General features: G+C 41.5%; 1 protein-coding gene and 1 non-coding gene across 2 annotated transcripts; both read left to right on the plus strand.

Moving 5' to 3' along the window:
• The first annotated feature begins 16530 nt into the window (after nt 1–16530).
• LOC138895894 (uncharacterized) lies at nt 16531–17031 on the plus strand. Its single transcript, XM_070180646.1, has one exon. It carries the CDS (start codon nt 16531–16533, stop codon nt 17029–17031), a length of 501 nt encoding a protein of 166 aa, XP_070036747.1.
• A 4881-nt stretch (nt 17032–21912) lies between these two features.
• Nucleotides 21913–22016, plus strand: LOC117277012 (small nucleolar RNA R71). Its single transcript, XR_004507281.1, has one exon. It is a non-coding gene; the product is annotated as a small nucleolar RNA R71 (small nucleolar RNA).
• The last annotated feature ends 501 nt before the right edge of the window (nt 22017–22517 follow it).

The raw sequence follows: 22517 nt of genomic DNA on the forward strand, positions 1-22517 counted from the left end.
GTGCGCTGATTTCGTGAGTCGATCCACAATCACCCAAATAGATTCAAACTTTCATGGAGTGCGAGGTAGTCCTACCACAAATTCCATTTGATCATCTCCTATTTCCACATCAAAATTTCTCTGTTCTGTGTCAAATCACCGGGCCTTTGATGCTCGGCCTTTACTTGTTGACAATTTGGACATCTTGCCATAAAGTCCGCTACATTCCTCTTCATATCATTCAACCAGTAGGCTTCCTTAAAATCATGGTACATCTTTGTAGAGCCTGGGTGCACGGAATACCTGAAAGTGTGAGCCTCGATCATGATTCTTTCCCGAGGACCATCTACATTGGGAACATACAACCTCCCTTGATACCTTAGTGTACCATAATCCATGCCAAGAGAAAAAGCCATGGTCTTATGTTTATGAATCCCTTCCTTCAATTGTACCAACAACGGATCGTCGTACTACTTTTCCTTGACTTCCACAACTAGTGATGATTTAGCCCTATTGTGCACAATTATCCCTCCTTCACTAGAGTCCATAAGACAAACTCCCAAAATAGCTAACCGATGGACTTCTTTGGCCAACGGCCTTTGATATGCCTCCAAGTGAGCTAAACTACCCATAGATTTCCGGCTAAGAGCATCCGCTACAACATTAGCCTTCCCCAGATGATATAGAATATCGATGTGGTAGTCCTTGAGTAACTCAAGCCATCTCCTCTGCCCCAGATTCAATTCCTTTTGCTTGAAAATATATTGAAGGCTCTTATGGTCCATGAATATATCCAGATGGACCCCATACAAATAATGACGCCAAATCTTCAATGCAAATACCACTGTCGCAAGCTCTAAGTCATGTGTTGGATAGTTCTTCTCATGATTCTTGAGTTGCCTAGAGGCATAAGCGATCACCTTGCCATGTTGCATCAATACACACCCAAGTGTGATTCTTGAAGGATCATAAATACCACAAACCCACACATACCCTCTGGTAAGGTCATCACCGGTGCAGTAGTCAATCTTGATTTCAACTCTTGGAATCTTCTTTCACAAGACTCTGACCATTGGAACTTAACTGCTTTCTACGTCAATTTAGTCAATGGAGAGGCAAGAGTAGAGAACCCCTCCACAAACTTTCTGTAATACCCAGCTAAGCCCAAGAAACTCTGAATCTCTGTTGGAGTTATAGGCCTCGGCAATTCTTCCCAGCTGCAATCTTCTACGGATCAACCTTAATTCCTTCTCTAGAGACGATATGACCCAAGAATGTGATAGATTCATGCCAAAATTCACACTTCAAAAACTTCGCATACAACTGGTGTTGATACAGAGTCTGCAAAACTTCCCTAAGATTGTCGGCATGGTCCTCTCGACTCTGTGAATGTACCAAAAAATCATCAATGAACACTATCACAAAAGAGTCGAGGAAAGGCTTGAAAACTCGGTTCATAAGATCCATAAATGCTACCGGGGAATTTGTTAGCCCAAAAGACATTACCAAAAATCCAAAGTGTCCATATCGGGCCTTGAAAGTTGTTTTAGGAATATCCTGCTCCCTGATCTTCAATTGGTGATATCCGGATCTTAAGTCAATTTTGGAGAAGTACCTAGTACCCTGCAATTTGTCAAACAGGTCATCTATCCTTGGCAACGAGTACTTATTTTTTATCGTGACCTTGTTGAGCCGCTGATAGTCGATACACATTCTCAGTGACCTATATTTTTTCCTTACAAAGAGAACCGGTGTGCCCCAAGGCGATACACTCGGCCGGATGAAGCCCTTCTAGAGCAAGTCCTTCAATTGTTCCTTTAGTTCCTTCAATTATAACAATGCCATTTTGTAGGTTGGAATAGATATAGGCTGCATTCCTGGCAACACATGAATCCCAAAATCAATCTCCCTGTCTGGTGCGATCCTAGGGAGCTCATCCAGAAAGACTTCTGGAAATTCATTCACAACAGGCACGAACTCAGGTATAGGTGCCTCAGCATTAGTGTCTATAACCCGGACCATATGGTAAATGCACCCCTTTGTTGATCATCTTCGTGGCCTTAAGGTAGGAAATAAACCTACCCTTCGGCACCACATCGTCCCCCTTCTAATCAATAAATGGCTCATTTGGGAATTCAAACATAACAGTCGTAGCTCGGCAATTAAGCATGGAAAAACATGAATAAAGTAAATCCATCCCCATTATTACATAAAAATCAACCATCCCAAATTCAATGAGATTAGCCATGGTGTCCCGACCACGCACCAAGACAACATAATCCCTATAAACCCGTACGGCCATAATAGACTCACCAACCGGAGTAGATACAGAGAACGGCTCATGAAGTTGTTTCGGTTCTATCCCAAACTCCATAGCAACATAAGGAGTGGCATAGGACAAAAAGGAACTGGGATCAATAAGAGCATATACATCATGAGATTAGACAGTCAGTATACCTTTGACAACATCTGGAGAAAACTCTAAACTCTGGCGACCCTTCATAGCATAGAAACAGTTGGCCCCTCCCGAACTCTGTGCACCACCCCTAGCTGCACCACGCCACGGGGGCGCTGGAGTGCCTCGAGATTGAGGAGGTACTGCTGATATAGTGGCTACAGAACTGGCTGGGTATGCCGTACCCCTGCCCACACTCTGGCGGGGCGAACGGCAATCCCTCAGAATGTGACCCCTGATACCGCAACCGTAGCATATGGGCTTGTCCATGAAGCATACCCTGAAATGCATGTTCCCACACCTAGGGCATGGGGGCCTATGTTGCTACTAGAATCTCCCTCCAGGACGACCTTACTGGTGGGGTCCCTTATTGCCTTGACTGGGCCTGAAATGACTCCACTGCTGCTGATGGGGCCCTGATGATGGTGCACTAAGCGAAGACGGAGCAGAGGACTAGGATGACCTTGACGACCCTCCCTTGAATGCTGTCCTATCACAACCACCACCAGAAGAACCACCAAAGTCGCTCCATTATGTTCTTCAATTTGAGGGTCTTTGTGGCTTGAGCTAATACCACCATCTTACCATAGTTCATATCAGAATTCAAGGTAGTTGTAGCAGCCTCATTAATAACCAAAGGTCTAAGGCCCTGCACAAACCAGCGCACTCTTGCCTCAATAGTGGGCAACATGTAGATGGCATACTTGGACAGGTGCGCAAACCTCATATGATACTCCTACACACTCATGCTACCTTGTTTCAGACTCTCAAACTCGGCGGCACGTGCTGCCTTAGTCTCGGTAGGCAAGAAATGGTCAATGAAGGCATCGGCAAATTCACTCCACCTCGCCAGAGGGCTCCCCTCCTCACGGGTGTCCTCCCACATCTCAAACCAAGAATAGTCCACCCCTTTCAGGAGGTAGGAGTCCAACTCCATTCCCTCCGTCTCAGTAGCACGCATAACTTGGAGGGTCTTGTGCATCTCATCAATAAAGTCTTGGGGGTCCTCCTCAGGATCAGTACCTGTGAACACCAGAGAATCCAGCTGAAGAAATCTGTTCACCTTGGAACTAGCAGAATCCCCTTGCTGGCTGGAAGAAGCAGGTGCAACATTCGATCTCTAGGATTGGGAAGTCACTATCTGGGCCAACATTTGTATGTCTCCCCTTAGAGCCCCATCAGAAACACCAGGATCAGAAGCTGGGGCTGGAGGTGGAATAGATGTACCCTCAATAGGAGTAGGGATTGGTGCAGTCGGAGCAGGAGTAGTAGAATCAAGCGGTGTAGTAGCTAGGGGAACATCCCCACCCCTCGAGTGCTCACCGCATCATGGGGTATAGAATCAACTGCCACTCTTGGGGTGGCATTGGCTCCTTGGCTAATTCTTGCTTTCTTCCTAGGTGCCATGTACTGAAAATCAGAGCAATGCACGAGTTAGAGGAGGAACATTCTTACAATCAGCTCTATCGTATGATGTAGAACATCAAAGAAGGGTATTATTCCTAAATACCCAAGTAGCCTCCTAATTATAGACGTGGTCGACAACACACCGATAAGAAGGACTCTACTAAAAACGTCTTTGAGATATCCTATGACACTTTAAAACCTTAGGCTCTGATACCAAACTTGTCACGCCCCGACCTCGGGGAGTGCAATCGACGCTCAACTGAGATACCCCGGTCGGGCAAGCCTGCACAATGCTATCTACCCAGCTCACCCATGAATAAAGAGAAGATACATTTCATTAATTAGGCAGTAAGAGGTCATGTAAATAATACCAGTTCATTTCCATTAGTTATGTCATTAACAAGTCTCCAAAATAGTACATTATACATTCGTAGTTGAAGTGGAACATGTGATATAATTACAACAATTTTAGTTAAACTTTTCTAAACAAGATACAACCCACACAATGCCTACGGAGCCTCTAACAGAAATAAAAGAGTGCTACGACAGTGCCGACAACAAGGCCCCGGCTACACCTCAAAATCCTATGTACAAAGGATAAGAGATACAGGACCCCGAAATGAAGTGGGGCCCACCAAGTCAGCTGAGGAGAGGGTGTGCTGCTATCACTGATCAATACCACCTGCTATGGAACCACCTGCATCCATTAAAGATGCAGCGCCCTCGGCAAAAGGGACGTTGGTACATATGGAATAGTACTAGTATGTAAAACTAAACACCCTCTCAATAGAACGAGTAACAATAAATGGAGAAGGAAACATGAAATCAATAAGAGACTCAAACAATATCAAGGTGTCAAGTTAGGGGAAAGGTTAATTTCAAGTAAGTTTCAATCTTTTTAAGTTGGGAGATCTTTAGTACCGATATACCACCGTGCTTTTAGCACGGAGTCCGATCTCAGCACGATCAACTAAGCCGTCTCACCCGGAGACATCCACTCACAATACTACCATGTGCGCGGCATGGCGTCCGACCTCAGCTCACCGTATGGGTCGATATCACATCACATCTCGCTAGTAATAATCTTATCCCATATAAGGGGAAACATCTCAACACATCAATCTCATCCTATACAAGAGGAAATAAATTAATCACATTAATACGGGGATTTACCCCTCAATCACTCCTACACAGGCACGTGTAGTTTCGGGGTTAGGCTATTTTGACCTACCCTTCCTCGGTAGTTAAATGATACACCCAAAGCATTAATTATTTAAAGGATTTTCCACTTATTTCATAATCGTTTACATATCAATCATTTCATTGGCACCATGACCACAACGCAATATCATTCTTGGCACATTGGCCATACTTCATATTTCATACTCCCTTCTTTCAGTTTCAAATATCATCCTGGGTCATCAACAGGAAGGCTTTTCAAATTAAGACTTTAAATACACATGTGAGCAAATAATAGTCTTAGGCACCCAGAGATTTCTTACACAAGAACATCGTGGGATTCAATTCTAAGAGAGAAGTTTAGCCAACATACCTTGTTTGAGTTTCCTTGAAATACAACAATGTTTCCGAAAATCTTAGTAACTTCGATCTATCTGGAAATATAACAAATTTGAACATAAATTAGGAAGAACTTCACGGGTTCAACTCATTCGAGCATTTTAACAAACACTAGGTGGACGTTATGATCACAAGGTCCTCTGGTGGGTTCCTTCATCCCACAACCCAAAAGTCTACCCATTTGAGCCCAACAACCTTCCCACAACCTTGATAGTACATGCATGCATAAAACATCACTCTCACACCCTAGAATCACACCCCTCATTAACCATCTTTTGCCCCAATTTCAAAATTGGAACTAAGGTGTGGAACCTTACCTCTTGGATGAAGAACTTGTGTGTTTTTCTTGAGAATTCTCCAACTTGTGAGCAAGGATTGATGAGAAATAGCTTAGGAACCCACTCTCACTCTCACTCTAGAGCACTTCCTCACTCTCAAAATATCAGATTTTTACTTAACAAATGGTCCTTAACGTCTATATATCAAAGTACGGTCGGGTTATAAAAACTAGAAAATGGACCCTCGGAACATAGCTCTACGATCGCAGAGTGGACCGCAGAACGGATGTGCAGCCAGTAAAATTGGTCGCAGAAGTGATATCAAGAACTGGGCTATTCAGGTTAGGTCTGTGGTCTGGAGACCAGTTCTATGGTCGCATAATGCGCCGCAAAACTCCCCTCCGGAAATCTTTATGCTGAATCTGCGATGGATTATGCGGCCCACCAAAGCATTATGCGGTCGCATATTGGACTGCAAAACAACCCTCCAAAATTGGCCACTTTCTGTTGCATTCCGCAGCCGATCTGCGCCCCACGGAGTGATTCTGCGGTCGCATAGTGGATCGCAAAATGCCCTGCTCTGCCAAAAATTTTCCTCAACTCCCCAACGTACTGTTCAACCGAAAAAATCTGTACCGCGGCGAATCTCTACAATCATCAACACATAAGTTCACCTTGGCATCACAAAACCCTGGGTTCTAGGTCAAATTTTTATGGGGCCTTACATGTTCTGTACTTGTTGGATTTATGAAGTTGTACAGGTTATAATTGGTATCATTATAATTCTTGGTTATTTTACCTCGCCGCGGTTAGTTACGATACTTATTGAGTGTATTTGATCGGTTGTACTCATACTACACTCTGTACTTATCTGTGCAGATCCAGGTGTGGGGACCAGTTATCAGCAGTAGATTTACTTGTTAGACTGAGTTTCGAGAGGCGAGGTAGAGCTGCTATCTTGGCCGCATTTTTGAAATGTCTTTTCTTATGTACTGTTGTTTCATTTCAAAAAGTATTACTATTTAGTTTTCAAACTTGTATTACGATGTAGGGCTCATGACTCCGTATTTACCAGTTTCTAGAAGATTTATCTTGTATTAGCTGTATCTTGTCATATTGAGATTTAAGACTTAAGTCATTTTTATAAATTTTGTTGTTTTAGTTGTTTATTGTTATATTTCGGCTTGCCTAGCCGGTGTGTTAGGCGCCATCACGACGGGTTGGAATTTTTGGTCGTGACAAGTTGGTATCAGAGCCCTAGGTTCATAAGTATTAAGAGTCATGAGCAAGTTTAGTGGAGTCTTGCAGATCGGTATGGAGACGTCTATGCTTATCTTAGAGAGGCTACCGCACTGTTAGGAAACTTCACTTTCTTGTATTATTGTTGTGCGGACTTGTTATTTTCGAAAGTTAAACTTGACCCTTCTACTCTCTCACAGATGGTGAAGACATGTGCTACCGGATAGCGGACGGCCACCGGCACCACCAGTCAAGGCCGCGAGAGGATGGGGCCACAGTAGAGGCCGAGGTACGGCTCGTACTACAGCCTGGGCAGCACTTGTGGAGCCACCAGGTGCTCCAGCTCTGGAGCAGGTACAAGATATGGTTGAGTCGGTGGGACCAGCTCAGGCACCACCAGTGCCCATTGTGATCCCTGGCCTTCAGGAGGCCATAGCCTAGATTTTAACTGTGTGCATGAGCCTGGCTCAGGCGGTTTAAGTTCCAGCTGCACCAGCCACCTCATAGGCCGGATGAGGTGCCCAGACTCCTGCCGCCCGTACTCAAGAGCAGCTAGCTTTGGGTCACTAGACACCGAGTGTATTGCCAGTTCAGCCGGCAGCTGCCGTTAGGGCCGAGTGTTACATCCCGCATTTCGTACGTTAAAGTTTCGCCGTAACTTAATAGACCTAAGCTCAGGAATGAGATTATTTTTGAGGTTATAAGCATTTATGTTATTTGTAACAAGTGATAAGTGAGTGTCGTGAAGATTAGAGGGTAAACAAATCAAACAATGAGTATTCGTTGAAGTTTGTCAATTTGGGATAAAATACGGTCCAAGCTATAATACCCCGTATGTATGGACTAGTGCCATACAAGGTACCGTATGACCATGATAGTAAGATATATGAAGTGTATTAGTTATTAAGTAAATTGTGTGCTAGAATTAATTATATTAATAATTGATTAATTGTGAGAATAATGTGGGAAAATAAGGAAATAATTATGGTATTAAATAGAATTAAGTGGATAAGGATTTTTATTGGGCTGCCACATGGCATTAAGTTGGCCAAGGGTGGCACCAATGTGCATAGATGAGTCATGGCACTTGATGTGCCTTGTTTACACGTGAAAGTGCAAGGCATATCCTTTAAACCTTCATGTTATTCTGCTTTGGCAATTTGAGATATAGAAATGATGTTGAAATCTTTCCTTCTATTGTTCGGGATTCTCTTACTTTAGAACATAGCCAAAAACGTACACACATGATACTCCATATGTTCAACAACATGAAATATGCCATGATCATAAGAAGTGCTTAGTTCTTGTTCAAAGATTTAGAAGGAGCAAAAGTTGTTCTTGGCAAGCTCAAGTAGAAGTATTTGATAAATTCGTCAAGTAAGGTATGTTAAGGATATCCCTTCTTTCCTTTTGGCATGATCCATATGATACAAACGAAACAAGCAAACACACAATTCTCATAAATGTCTCTATTCATAGAAGCACTAGGGATGCCTATGTTCTTGAATTCCCATGTGTCTTATTATTATAACATTTGTTCATGGTTCTCAAAAAAATATGTGGTTGATAAAATTTATACGGAAGCATATTGATCTTATGACATTCCGAGAAATCTTGTTAACTTACTTCTTATGCATTTCATTCATTTATACATATACATTGACCCACGACTAGATGGCGTTATATACGCGTAATTATATGTATATGGGAAATGGGAAAAGGTTACGACGTTATATATGCACCACTATCTGATCAGTTGGTATACATTGATGATTTCGCCCACAGAGGCCGAGATGATATAATGGGATGCCCTCAGAGGCTTGATGATGTTATGTACACATATACCTACGCATGATATGACATTTATATGCACATGCATGACTTTATAAATATTTCAGGATTCACAAAGTAATTTAGACTTACAGGCGGATTCCCTTGCTCCATGTTTCTTTTATGTCTTTTATGTACTAATTTTCATGCCTTACATACTCGGTACATTATTCATACTGACACCCCTATTTCCTGGGGCCTGCGTTTCATGCTCGCAGGTGCAGATAGACAGGCTGACGGTCCCTCTTTTTAGGATCCTTGATCAGCGAGAGTTGGTGTGCTCTACTTGATCTGGAGCTGTTATTAGTTTTGGTAAGATATTTTTGTATGTAGATATGGGTACAACGGGGCCCAGTCCCGTCCTTCATACAGTTGTACACTCTATTAGAGGTCTGTAGACAGTCATGTATAGTTGGATAGTATGTGGCCTTGTCGACTTCTAGTTTTGGATATATAGTTGTCTATAGCAGCCTTGTCAGCTCGCCCTACCGTATTCTGCTTGTATATGTATATATGTATTTTGGACATGGTTTCCTCACATACATTATTAACGTGATTCAGTAGTTTGTTGACATATGTTATTCATGACCTTCCATTAATTCATGTTTATATCTTAGACGCATGTTTAGGGGTGTTCGACAGGTAGGACCCGGGCACTCGTCATGGCCCATCGTTTTGGGTCGTGACAAAAGTGGTATCAGAGAAGTTCCATCCTAGGGTTGTCTACAGACCGTGTCTAGTGAAGTCTTGTTTATGAGTGTGTTGTGCACCACATTAATAAATAGGAGGCTACAGGACATATAGGATGTTATCCACCTTTCTTATCTTAGATCGTGCGATATAAGGATTCATTTCCCTAACGATATGTTGTGTTTTTAGCGATGCCTAAGAAGGCTAAAGCCGCCCAGAAGGGCATGTCCGTGGCTGATGAGACTACTAGTTGAGCGCCACGAGTTACCAGGGCTCGGGGAGAGACTTATAGTGAGATTCCATCTTACACTTCACATACCCCGCCCTCTCCAGAGGAGCTCCGTGGAGCACCAGCTCCTGCGCCTTCCCCTATACACCTAGCTCCTCAGCCAGATGCACCGGGGTAGGAGATGAGAGATGCCATTTAGCTATTGGCACGATTAGTAGCTGCACAATCTCGGCGTTAGGAAGTAGGTATTGGTCATGCAGATAGGGCCATCAGTGCGAGGGTTCATGATTTCATTAGTTTGGACCCTCCGGTATTCACTGGAGCAGATCCAAACGAGGACCCTCGGGTATTTATCAATAAGATGTAGAGGACTTTAAGGGTAATGAAGGCCACTGCGACTGAGTCAGTTGAGCTAGCTTCCTCTAGACTTCAGGATGTTGCATTTAACTAGTACGAGTCTTGGGAGTTGTCCGGAGGTGAGGATGCCCCTTTAGCGGTATGTCATGAGTTTGCAGAGGCTTTTCTTTATCATTATCTGCCACCAGAGCTTAGACAGGCTAGAGTTGATAGGTCCCTACGGCAAGGTAACATGAGTTTTCGGGAGTACAACCTTCAGTTTGATTCTTTGGCTAGGTATGGTCCCACAATTGTAGCTAAGATGGAGGATCGGGTTCACCGGTTCGTGATGGGGTTGAAGCCACACCTTCTTAATGACTGTATGTCGGTCTCACTCCATCTAGGCATTGATATTTCTCATATTCAGGCATACACTCGGGGTGTAGAGGAGCGTAAGCTGAAGTAGAGGGCCGATCGTGAGCATGATAGGGGCCAGAGTAAGAGAACAAGATATTGAGGTCCTTCTGGTGAGGTTTGAGGTGTTCAGAGATAGCAGCAACCGAGGTAACCAGCCCAACCATCAGCTAGTGCACCCCCTCAGTTTGCCGGTAGGAGATTTGATCGTTCCACCTATCCAGGGCCCAGTCAAAGTTCCAGGGCCTCTAGCTCTAAGTATAGGGGTGAGTCAAGCCAGATGAGTCCACCCTTGCCACGATGTGCTCAGTGTGGTAAGCATCATGCCGGGCAGTGCCTCGTGGTGTTGGGTGTTTGTTATACTTATGATTATCCAGGCCACGTTATGAGAGATTGTCCGACGAGAGGTGGTACAAGTATAGCTCAGCCATCGGGATCTGTAGCTGGTTCGTCATCATCAGTATGCCCCCCTGGGCAAGGTTCACAGGCACCATCCGGTTGTGGTAGAGGCAGAAGTAGAGCATCTAGCTCGAGCGGTCCTCACAATCGTGTTTATGCATTAGTGGGTCGACAGGATCAGGAGTCGTCACCTGATGTTGTTACAGGTATATTATTAGTCTCGTCATATGATGTATATGCCTTGATTGACCCAGGTTCCACCTTATCATATGTTACTCCGTTGGTTGCTAGTAAGTTTGGAATAGAACTTAAGTTGGTTAAACCTTTTGAGGTGTCCACACCTATTGGGGATCCAGTGATAGCTAGGTGAGTATATAGATATTGTACAGTAGTAGTTCATAGTCGATCTATAGTAGCAGACCTAATTGAGTTAGATATGGTAGAATTTGATGTTATACTGGGTATGGAATGGTTGGCTTCTTGTTATGCCAACGTTGATTGTAGATCAAAGATGGTTCGATTCCAGTTTCCAGGGGAGCCAGTTCTAGAGTGGAAAGGTAATACTGCATCGCCGAGAGGTAGGTTTATTTCCTATCTCGAGGCAAGGAAGATGATCAGAAAGGGCTATATTTATCACTTAGTTCGGGTACAGGATATGAAAGCAAAGTCACCGACCCTTCAATCTATCCCGGTGGTTAATGAGTTTCCCGATGAGCTTCCAGGCCTTCCGCCAGAGCGGGAGATTGAGTTTGCTATTGACGCATTACCAGATACTCAGCCGATATCTATTCCTCCTTATAGAATGGAACCTACAGAGCTGAGAGAGTTGAAAGCACAACTGAGGGATTTGCTTGAAAAAGGCTTTATCAGACCCAGTACATCACCGTGGGTAGAACCTGTGTTATTTGTGAGAAAGAAAGATGGTTCCTTGTGGATGTGTATTGATTACAAACAGTTGAATAAGGCGACGATCAAGAATAAGTACCAGCTCCCGAGGATTGATGATTTATTTGATCAGTTGCAGGGTGCCAAGTATTTCTCAAAGATAGACTTGAGGTCGAGGTACCATCTGGTAAAGGTTAGAGAGAAGGATATTCCGAAGACAACATTCAGGACTAGATATGGGCACTTTGAGTTTTGTGTTATGTCGTTCGGTTTGACCAATGCCCCAGCGGTATTCATGGACTTGATGAACCGTGTATTTAGACCCTTTCTAGATCTGTTCGTGATTGTATTTATAGATGATATTTTGGTTTATTCTCATTCAGAGGTTGAGCGTGCAGATCATTTGCGTACTGTGGTCAGAGTTCTACAAGAATTGAAGTTGTATGCAAAATTCACTAAATGTGAATTCTGGTTGAATTTTGTAGTTTTTCTTGGGCATATTATTTCAAGTGAAGGTATCCGGGTTGATACACAAAAGATTGAGGCAGTAAAGACTTGGCCTAGACATACGACACCGACGGAGGTTCGTAGCTTTCTCGGTTTGGCAGGTTATTACAGGAGATTTGTAGAGGGATTTTCTTCTCTTTCAGCACCATTGACAAAGTTAACTCAGAAGGGAGCTAAGTTGTAGTGGACCGATGCTTGCGAATGGAGTTTCCAGGACAGACTAACTTCAACACCGGTTCTAACACTCCTAGAGGGAACCGATAGTTATGCTATCTTTTGTGATACTTTGGGCGTTGGTTTGGCTTGTGTACTAATGCAGCATGGTAAGGTTGTAGCTTATGCTTCTAGACAACTAAGAAAGCATGAGAAGAATTACCCGACCCACGACCTAGAGTTAGCCGCGGTGATTCATGCACTAAAGATGTGGAGGCACTATTTGTATGGCATTCATATTGATATCTATATGGATCATAAAAGCCTTCAGTATATCTTCAAGCAAAAGGAATTGAACTTACATCAAAGGAGATGGTTGGAGCTACTGAAAGACTATGACGTTGATATTTTTTACCATCCAGGGAAGGCGAATGTAGTAGCTGATGCCCTCAGCCATAGATCTATGGGTAGCCTATCATATTTACAGCCAGAGAATGGGACTAGCCCATGAGATTTATCAGCTAGCTAGTCTTGAAGTTCAATTACCGGACTCAAGTGATACCAGAGTTACTATTCAGGACACGACAACATCCTCTTTAGTAACTGAAGTGAAATAACGCCAGTATGAGGATCCTGTGTTAGCTCATTACAAGGATACAACCCCTCAAAAGGAGAAGACACCATTTAAGATTATAGGAGATGGATTCCTCAGATATCGAGGTCGATTATGTGTTCCTAATGTGGCAAGGATGCGCTAGCAGGTTATGGGAGAAACTCGCTATTCTCGTTATTCTGTTCATCCAAGAGCGACGAAAATGTATCATGATATCAGGGAAATATACTGGTGGGACGATATGAAGAAGGATATAGCAGAGTTTGTTGCTCAGTGCAATAATTATCAACATGTTAATATTGAGCATCAGAAACCCGGTGTATTATTGCAGGCTATAGAGATTTCGACTTGGAAATGGGAAGTAAGTAATATGGATTTCATCATGGGCTTACCTCATACCCAGCGTAAGTTTGATTCTATATGGGTTATTGTTGATAGACTTAAAAAATCAGCCCATTTTCTGCTTGTCAATACTACGTATTAAGCAGAGGATTATGCAAGGCTTTACATTAAGGAGATAATACGACTTCATGGTGTCCCTATATCTATTATCTCAGATATAGGTGCTCAATTTACAGCTAATTTCTGGAGGTCCTTCCAAAAAGGATTGGGGACTCAAGTAAGTCTTAGTACATCATTTCATCCCCAGACAGACAGTCAGGCTGAGTGTACTTTTCAGACACTAGAGGATATGATATGGGCTTGTGTGATAGACTTCATTGGTAGCTGGGATGATCATCTTCCACTTATTGAGTTTGCGTATAATAATATCTATCATTCTAGCATTCAGATGGATCCATACCTTCTTTACGGACGAAAATGTAGGTCACCTATCGGATGGTTCGATGTTGGGGAAACTAAGTTAGCAGGACCAGAGCTGGTACAAGAGGCAATCGAGAAGATTAAGCTTATACAGGAAAGGCTATTAGCCGCTCAAAGCCGTCACAAGTCTTATGCGGATAATCGACGACGAGACTTGGAGTTTCAGGTTGACAACTGGGTATTCATAAAGGTATCACCGATGAAAGGTGTTATGAGGTTCGGGAAGAAAGGAAAACTTAGCCCTCGGTACATTAGACCATATAAGATCATACGCAAGGTAGGCCAGGTAGCATATGAGTTAGACTTGCCTTCTGACTTGGAATCTGTACATCCAGTCCTTCATGTGTCTATGCTCCATAAATGTATCAGAGATTCTTCTAGAATCATGCTAGTTGATAATGTTCAGGTCACAGAGCAGTTAACATACGAGGAAGCTCCGATTGCTATACTAGATAGACAGGTTCGGAGATTGAGGACTAAAAGACGTAGCTTTGGTGAAAGTACTTTGGAGAAACAATAATGTGGAAGAAATGACTTAGGAAGCCAAAGAAGACATGAAGTATAGGTATCCTCACTTGTTTCCTCTTCCAGAGGAGGATTCGACTGAGACATCACAACCTTAAGGTTCGTGTATGGATTCTTGTGTTAGTTATTATCATTGGTGGTGTGAGGCTATTGTCATTATTGATTACTGTGGCCCTATGTGGCATTGAATTATTGAGCTTTCTACAGGAAGGGTTGGTAGTAATACTATTACAAAGGCGACTCTACAAAAAATATTTATAGATCCCGGGGAGTTAAACATTCGAGGACGAATGTTTCTAAGGGGGGAAGGATGTTACATCCCGCATTTCGTACGTTAAAGTTTCGCCGTAAGTTAATCGGCATAAGCTCGGGAATGAGATTATTTTTGAGGTTATAAGTATTTATGTTATTTATAACAAGTGATAAGTGAGTGCCGTGACGATTAGAGGGTAAACAAATCAAAGAATGAGTATTCGTTGAAGTTTTTCAATTTGGGATAAAATACGGTCCAAGCTATAGTACCCCATATTTATGGACTAATGCCATACAAGGTATCACATGACCACGATAGTAAGGTATATGAAGTGTATTGGTATTTAAGTAAATTGTGTGCTAGAATCTATTATGTGAATAATTGATTAATTAAGGGAATAATGTGGGAAAATAAGGAAATAATTATGGTATTAAATAGGATTAACTGGATAAGGATTTTTAATGGGCTGCCACATGGCATTAAGTTGGCCAAGGGTAGCACTAATGTGCATAGATGAGTCATAGCACTTGATGTGCCTTGTTTACACGTGAAAGTGCAAGGCATATCTCTTAAGCCTTCATGTTATTCTTCTTTGGTAATTTTAGATATAGAAAGGATGTTGAAATCGTTCCTTCTATTGTTGGGCATTCTCTTACTTTAGAACATAGCCAAAAACATACACATATGATACACCATATGTTCAACAACATGAAGTATGCCATGATCATAAGAAGGAGCAAAATTTGTTCTTGGCAAGAAGTGTTTGATAAATTCGTCAAGTAAGGTATGTTAAAGATATCCCTTTTTTCCTTTTGGCATGATCCATATGATACAAACGAAACGACCAAACGCATAACTTTCATAAATTTCTCTATTCATTGAAGCACTAGGGATGCCTATATTCTTGAATTCTCATGTGTCTTATTATTATATCTTTTGTTCATGGGTCTCAGAAAAATATGTGGTTGATACAATTTATCCGGAAGCATATTGATCTTATGACATTCCGAGAAATCTTATTAACTTAGTTCTTATGCAATTCATTCATTTATACACGTACATTAACCCATGACCAGATGTCGTTATATACGCGTATATTATATGTATATGGGATATGGGAAAAGGTTACGACGTTATATACGCACCACTATCTGATCAGTTGGTATACATTGATGATTTCGCCCACAGAGGCCGAGATGATATAATGGGATGCCCTCAGAGGCTTGATGATGTTATGTACACATATACCTACGCATGATATGACATTTATATGCACATGCATGACTTTATAAATATTTCAGGATTCACAAAGTAATTTAGACTTACAGGCGGATTCCCTTGCTCCATGTTTCTTTTATGTCTTTTATGTACTAATTTTCATGCCTTACATACTCGGTACATTATTCATACTGACACCCCTATTTCCTGGGGCCTGCGTTTCATGCCCGCAGGTGTAGATAGACAGGCTGACGGTCCCTCTTTTTAGGATCCTTGATCAGCGAGAGTTGGTGTGCTCCACTTGATCTGGAGCTGTTATTAGTTTTGGTAAGATATTTTTGTATGTAGATATGGGTACAACGGGGCCCAGTCCCGTCCTTCATACAGTTGTACACTCTATCAGAGGTCTGTAGACAGTCATGTATAGTTGGATAGTATGTGGCCTTGTCGGTTTCTAGTTTTGGATATATAGTTGTCTATAGTAGTTTTGTCGGCTTGCCCTACCGTATTCCGCATGTATATGAATATATGTCTTTTGGACATGTTTTTCTCACGTACGTTATTCACGTGATTCAACAGTTTATTGACAGATGTTATTCATGACCTACCCCTAATTCATATTTATATCTTAGATACATGCTTATGGGTGTTCGACAGGTAGGACCCGGAAACTCATCATGGCCCATCGGTTTGGGTCGTGACACCGAGGTTGGTCCCTATATGAGTGATGCGGAGCAGAAGATATTTGAGCAGTTTGGGAGGCTTAAGCCTCCAGTGTTTTGTAAAGCAGAGTCAGAGGATGCTCATGATTTGATAGACCGATGTCAGCGGATTCTTCGCACAACCAACATTTTGGACACCAGTGAGATTTCATTTACTACTTTCCAGCTGACTAGGACAGCTTACCGATGGTGGCAGGCTTATAAGTTGAGCAGGCTAGCCGATACAGCACCACTTACATGGCATGAGTTCTCAGCTCTCTTCTTAGAGAAGTTTGTCCCACATACTCATATAGAGGAGTTACGTAGGCAATTTGAGCAACTACGCCAGGAGGATATAACCGTGACTCATTATGAGATGAGATTTTCAGAGTTGGCTTGTCACGCAGTATGGTTGGTTCCCACTGAGAGGGAGAAGATTAGGAGATTCATTGATGGCCTCAACTATAGATTACCCTTCATTACGACGGGTGTGAGCGATGAGCTCGAAACACACACTTAACTTATTCTCGCTAGTCAAATATAGTATAGTATAATATCGTATCCACAGGGATTGGAGTTAAATAGTATTTTTATAGTTTCTAGCTTGATTGCTATCCAGGAGAATCAACAATTGAGATTTATAAGATGTCTAACTAAAATTAACTATGAATCTAAATCTATTGACTAATGACAATCACAACAAGGAACCAGTAGAGAAGTTTTCAATGGGAGAAAATAGGGGTTGATAGGATAGGTGCAAGATAATTGTTTGGGATCTAACTCTAGATAATTCACTTCTAATGTTTAAGTGAGTCTCTCTAATTCAATCAATTATTAGTTCAAACATTCAGTAAAATCTCCTCTCTGGATCAAGTCTTAACCTCATAAGATGAACCAATTTTAAGCACGTGAAGATATGTAAGAATGCGCCAGTGGATTGGTCTTTAGGAAAACCTCTTTTGATTATTCTCCTAACTAGGTTTAATCAATAATTCAACTAGTCTCTTTCGATTACTAAGAAGAATTAATGAACTCAAACAACAATATAATGCAAAGATATCACAAGTTATGCCTCTCTCGATTACATGAACAAGTGAATATAGATGCAATAATTAAATCATCCAAAAATGCTCCAATACATAAAACTAGAGTTATAATCCACAAACAATCATCAATATACCAAATCCATCAAACCCTAAAGAGAAATACTCCATAGATATGGAGAAATTCATCACAAATATAATTAAAGTATAGGAAAAACATAGATTCGATCCAAACTCGGGTCCTTAGTGAGGAAGGAATGATGAAATCCTTGTGCTTTTGCTCCTCCAACTCCTTGGCATCCTTAGGTCTAAAGTATGTCAAAAGTGCAGAAAATAACATTTTTTCATGTATTTATACCAAGTAAGGTCGGGCCTAGACGAAATCTCCCTTTCCTAGCCGAAATAGGAAAACTTGCAAACTTATTGCTTTTCATGCCTCGCACTATGCTATGCAGGGTGCGTAGCATTAGTGCAATTTTCTCGTTTGTAAACTCTCTGAACTTAGTTTGTATGACAATATTTTGTATTGAAGCTACGCACTATGCCATGCGCTATGCCTAACATAAGTGTATTTTTCTGTCAGACCCAAAAATTACAAGTGTCTGAACTTCTTAAATTTCTGACGCACATTTGCATAGATGCGTCGCACAGTGCTATGCATGGTGCGTCACATTAGTGCATTTCCTCAGAGTTTTAGCTTCTTCCTTGATTTTTGACGTCCAGAACTGATCCTCGACCCCCGAACACGATCCCGGATTAATCTCTTGGGCTTTTACTCAGACTTCATAGCTCCAATTATTTGATTTAGCTCCACAACATCTACATAACTCGAAATCATTCCTACAAGGCATAAAACACCCAATAAGTACAAAACACTAGCAATTAAAGCTCAAACACAATTAAAGTGCAGTGAATTAGAGTGAAATAAGCGACTAAAATAGGAGATCATAGCCTACCTTCAACACCCCACACTTAAACCATTGCTCATCCTCCAGCAATCAAACTACACTTTATATAAACATGACCTTTTTAAACAACTCCCATACTCATCATACCAAGAATAATTAAAATAGATTAAGCACAATACTGTAACATCCTCGCCTCAAGATTTGACTCACAAGCACCACGCATTATTTATAACCCGCTCACTTACTCTAACACAGAAGTCAACGATATTACCTTTCCTTCATGAATTAAGTGCCCTCACACAACAATAGAGAGTAGTTCCACACACAATAGAATTTAAGAACAATTAGGAACTCAAGATAGAAAGATTTCACTCACTCTCAGAAACAACATTCATATGCCACAAAAGAAGTACCATAGGCTTGCCCGTAGTGTACTACTCTACTATTTGAGCTCATCCAATCAAGGATCAAGTAGGACTTTATTTGATTGGAATGTAGGCTGCGGGATGGGTAGGATACATTTGGATATAAGAGTGACTACACCTCCCTAAGAACTTTAATACATATACATTAACAATTCAAAACCCCACACTTATGTCAAACCATAACTCCACCTTCACAATCAATATACACTAACTCCCTACTTCTTTAAGCACAATTACATCAAGAGTCACCACTATCAAAGAATATTTTGCACAACAATACAATAAATTTTTCCTTTTTCTTTTTCAATTCAAGTGTCTCTTACTTTTTCAAAACAATGCACCTTTCTCCTTATTTCATTAGTTCCACTCAAAAGACAAACCAACCACCCCACACTTCAACATTTACAAAGCTCATAACAAATTCAAGTTATCACGACATGTATAGGGTTCAAATAGATGGTCAATTCAAATAATTAGGTAAGGCTTGTAATGTGGTTGCCAAAGAAACAAGATTACAGGCTCAACGGGGTTAACTAAGATACATAACAATTAGGTGGGCAAAAGCTTATAACTGACTCAACAAAGAAATGCCTAAATCACTTCCAAGATTGAACAAAACTACCATTTCGCTTTGCAAACTCACGGGGCAAGTTCTAAACATAAAATGCAATGCACAGAATACACAAAACCTCGCACACATGGCACATAACTCATTCAAGATTGGACTATCAAGACACTCTAGTCAAAGCAGTTAAGCAAAGTTAATATCAAACAATTTAAGGTACTTATACAAGAGTCAAAAACTTAGCCTAAGGGTCACAACTAAAGCACTCACTATTCTCAAGGCATAATAAAGTTAAGAGATATTACATTTAATTCAAACCATAGCACAAGGTTTCCTACTCCTAACAAAAATAAAAACTAACTATACCCGGTTTAAACCAATCCCTTGGAAAAGAACCGCAGCACAAAGAAATATCAAGGGGAAATTATTACACTACCTACAAAATGAAAATCTTTTTGTCTTTTTCTATCGACTTTACTCCCTCAACAAACCTGTCGAATGATATCCATTGTCGAGAAAAATCGAAAACAATTTCAAGTTTTATGGTTTTTTTCAATTTTTCAACTACTACAACTAACAAAAAGGAAACTAAAATACATACAAAAACCCCACACCCCACACTTTAAGTTGTGGCATGTCCCCATGACACACAATTAAAAAGCATAAGGTAGAGAAAACTTCCTTGAACATCTAGTCGGGGTTTGAGTCGTAGTCGGGATCCATTCGTCGCCTTCGAACTAATGCGCACATCCATGCAGACATCTTCTTCTCGGCCTTTTTGGGGTACACCCCACATTTATCTTTCTCACTCAATGCAGCCTTCTCTTCTGAGCCCTTCATTTTTCACTCAACACTAGCAGTTGATTTTTCTTTTTGTGCCCCCTTTGCTACATTCATCTTAAAAGTCACCGTCTCCTCACCCACTCTAAGCATGAGTTTTCTCTCGTGTATATCTAATATAGCTCTACCCGTTGCTAAGAATGGTCTTCCTAGGATCGGGGAACCCCTTGTTCTCCTCCGTATTCACCACTATAAAGTCTATAGGAAATACGAACTTATCCACCCAAACTAACACATCTTCTACTATTCCCTCGGGTATTAAAGTCATCTGGTCCGCCAGCTGCAAAGATATTGGCACCGACCTTATCTCTCCAATCTCCTTCTCCAGTTTCCTGTAAATAGATAGATGCATCAAATTAATTGAAGCACCAGAATCACATTATGATTTATCAATATATATAGTTCCTATAGATCAAGGTATAATAAAACTCCCTGGATCTACACACTTTTGTGGGAGTTTATTTTGTAAGATCGCACTGCAATGCTCTGTGAGCTTGACCACTGAGGTTTCCTCGATTTTCCTTTTCTTTGTAAGGATCTCCTTCAAAAAATTGGCATAAGCAGGCATTTGTGAGATCAATTTTGTGAATAGTAAGTTCACATGAACCTGTTTTAGAATATCCAGAAATTTCTCAAACTGCTTGTCCAGCTTTTCTCTACATAGCTTTAGAGGGAAAGGTAAAGCGGGCACATGTTTGCTCTCCTCATGTTCCTCCCTTTTTGCTTTTTCTTCCTTCTTCTTCTTCTTCTCAGTTTTCATTGGGCCTTTCTTCTTTTTATCAACATCATTCTTCAGTTGCTCCCCACTTTCTTTTTCAAGTATCACCTCTTTTTGGATCGGGGTGGGATCTTTCAACACTCGCCTACTTCTCAGAGTTACAACATTCATTGTTTCTTTGGGATTCTTTTCAGTGTCAGCAGGGAGAGTGCTTGGAACCCTCTCAAATAATATTGTTGCAATATGTCCCACTTGTTTCTCCAAGTTTCTCAAACCAGTGCCCAATTCTTTGATAGCTGCTCCATGAGTGTCCGGCCTCTCATCTGTCTTGATAATAAAAGCTTTCATTAGATCCTCTAAACCAGGCTGAATGGGTTGTTGAGGCTGAAATTGCTGCCTCTGCTGATTTTGGTACGCTAGAACTCCTTGTCCATGCGGTCTAGAGTTATTTTGTTCCCAAGCATTCGCAGTACCTCAAGGTGAACACCATGAAAAACCGGAGTGCCTCTGACCCATTGCATTAAAATTGTAGTTTCCTACAGTATTTACTTCCTCAGTTGAGGCTTGACACTCATGAGTAAGGTGTCCTCTTCTGCATATATCATAGGCTGCGGCTCACTTGAACCGAGGCTAAGGTCGGCTTCCTTATTTCTTTGGCCATAACATCACGATGTACCTGCACAGATGTGTTAGCATCAACCCGGTGAACACCAGTTGATCTACTTCTTTCTGCACTCTCAGACGGCCATTGATTAACATCTTCAGATAACTCCTCAAGAATTGTAACTATCTCCTTTCGAGTCTTCTTCATCAACGGGCCTCCAGCTGCATTGCTCAATGTTCTACGTGAGGCCAGTGTCAATCCATCCCAAAAGTCCTGGAGTTGCATACAGAGTTCAATTCTGTTATGTTGAAACTTTCGAACAATCTCCTAAAACCTCTCCAATGCTTCAAAAATAGTTTCATTCTCTTTCTGGAAGAAGTTATGGATTTCTCTTCTAAACTTCCCCGTCTTAGTTGAGGAGAAATATTTATCAAGGAATTTTCTGGTCATCTCCTCCCATGTTCTGATCGATCTCGTGGGAAAGCTTCGAAGCCACTGCTTTGCATCATCTTTGTGAGAAAAGGGGAATGCCCTTAAATACATTGCATCTTGTGACTCACCATTGTATTGAAAGGTGTTCATAATCTCCTCAAAGTCCATTAGATATGTATTTAGATCTTCGTTTGGCTTCCCTTTAAAGACATAACAATTCTAAAGAGTTTGAAGCAACCCTTGCTTCAATTCAAATTTTTTTGCTGCAATTGGGGTGGTCTAACACTTGATAATCCTTGATTGTATACCGGTCTAGCTTAATCGCCAAGTGGTCTCCAAGGCATGGGAGCTAAATTTTCAAACTGGTCTGCACCCAAGGGTTGATTTTGAGTAATTCTACGACCCCTCTCTTCTTCGTAGATAATCTGTGCATCTCTAATAGCTGCTTCTTCAGCATCCCGTGCAACTTGT

The sequence above is a fragment of the Nicotiana tomentosiformis genome, chromosome 7 (genome assembly GCF_000390325.3).
Source record: "Nicotiana tomentosiformis chromosome 7, ASM39032v3, whole genome shotgun sequence".
NCBI classification, from domain to species: domain Eukaryota; kingdom Viridiplantae; phylum Streptophyta; class Magnoliopsida; order Solanales; family Solanaceae; genus Nicotiana; species Nicotiana tomentosiformis.

Coding starts and splice junctions, on each gene's coding strand:
- LOC138895894 (XM_070180646.1), top strand. CDS start 16,531: ATGAGTGATGCGGAGCAGAAGATATTTGAGCAGTTTGGGAGGCTTAAG.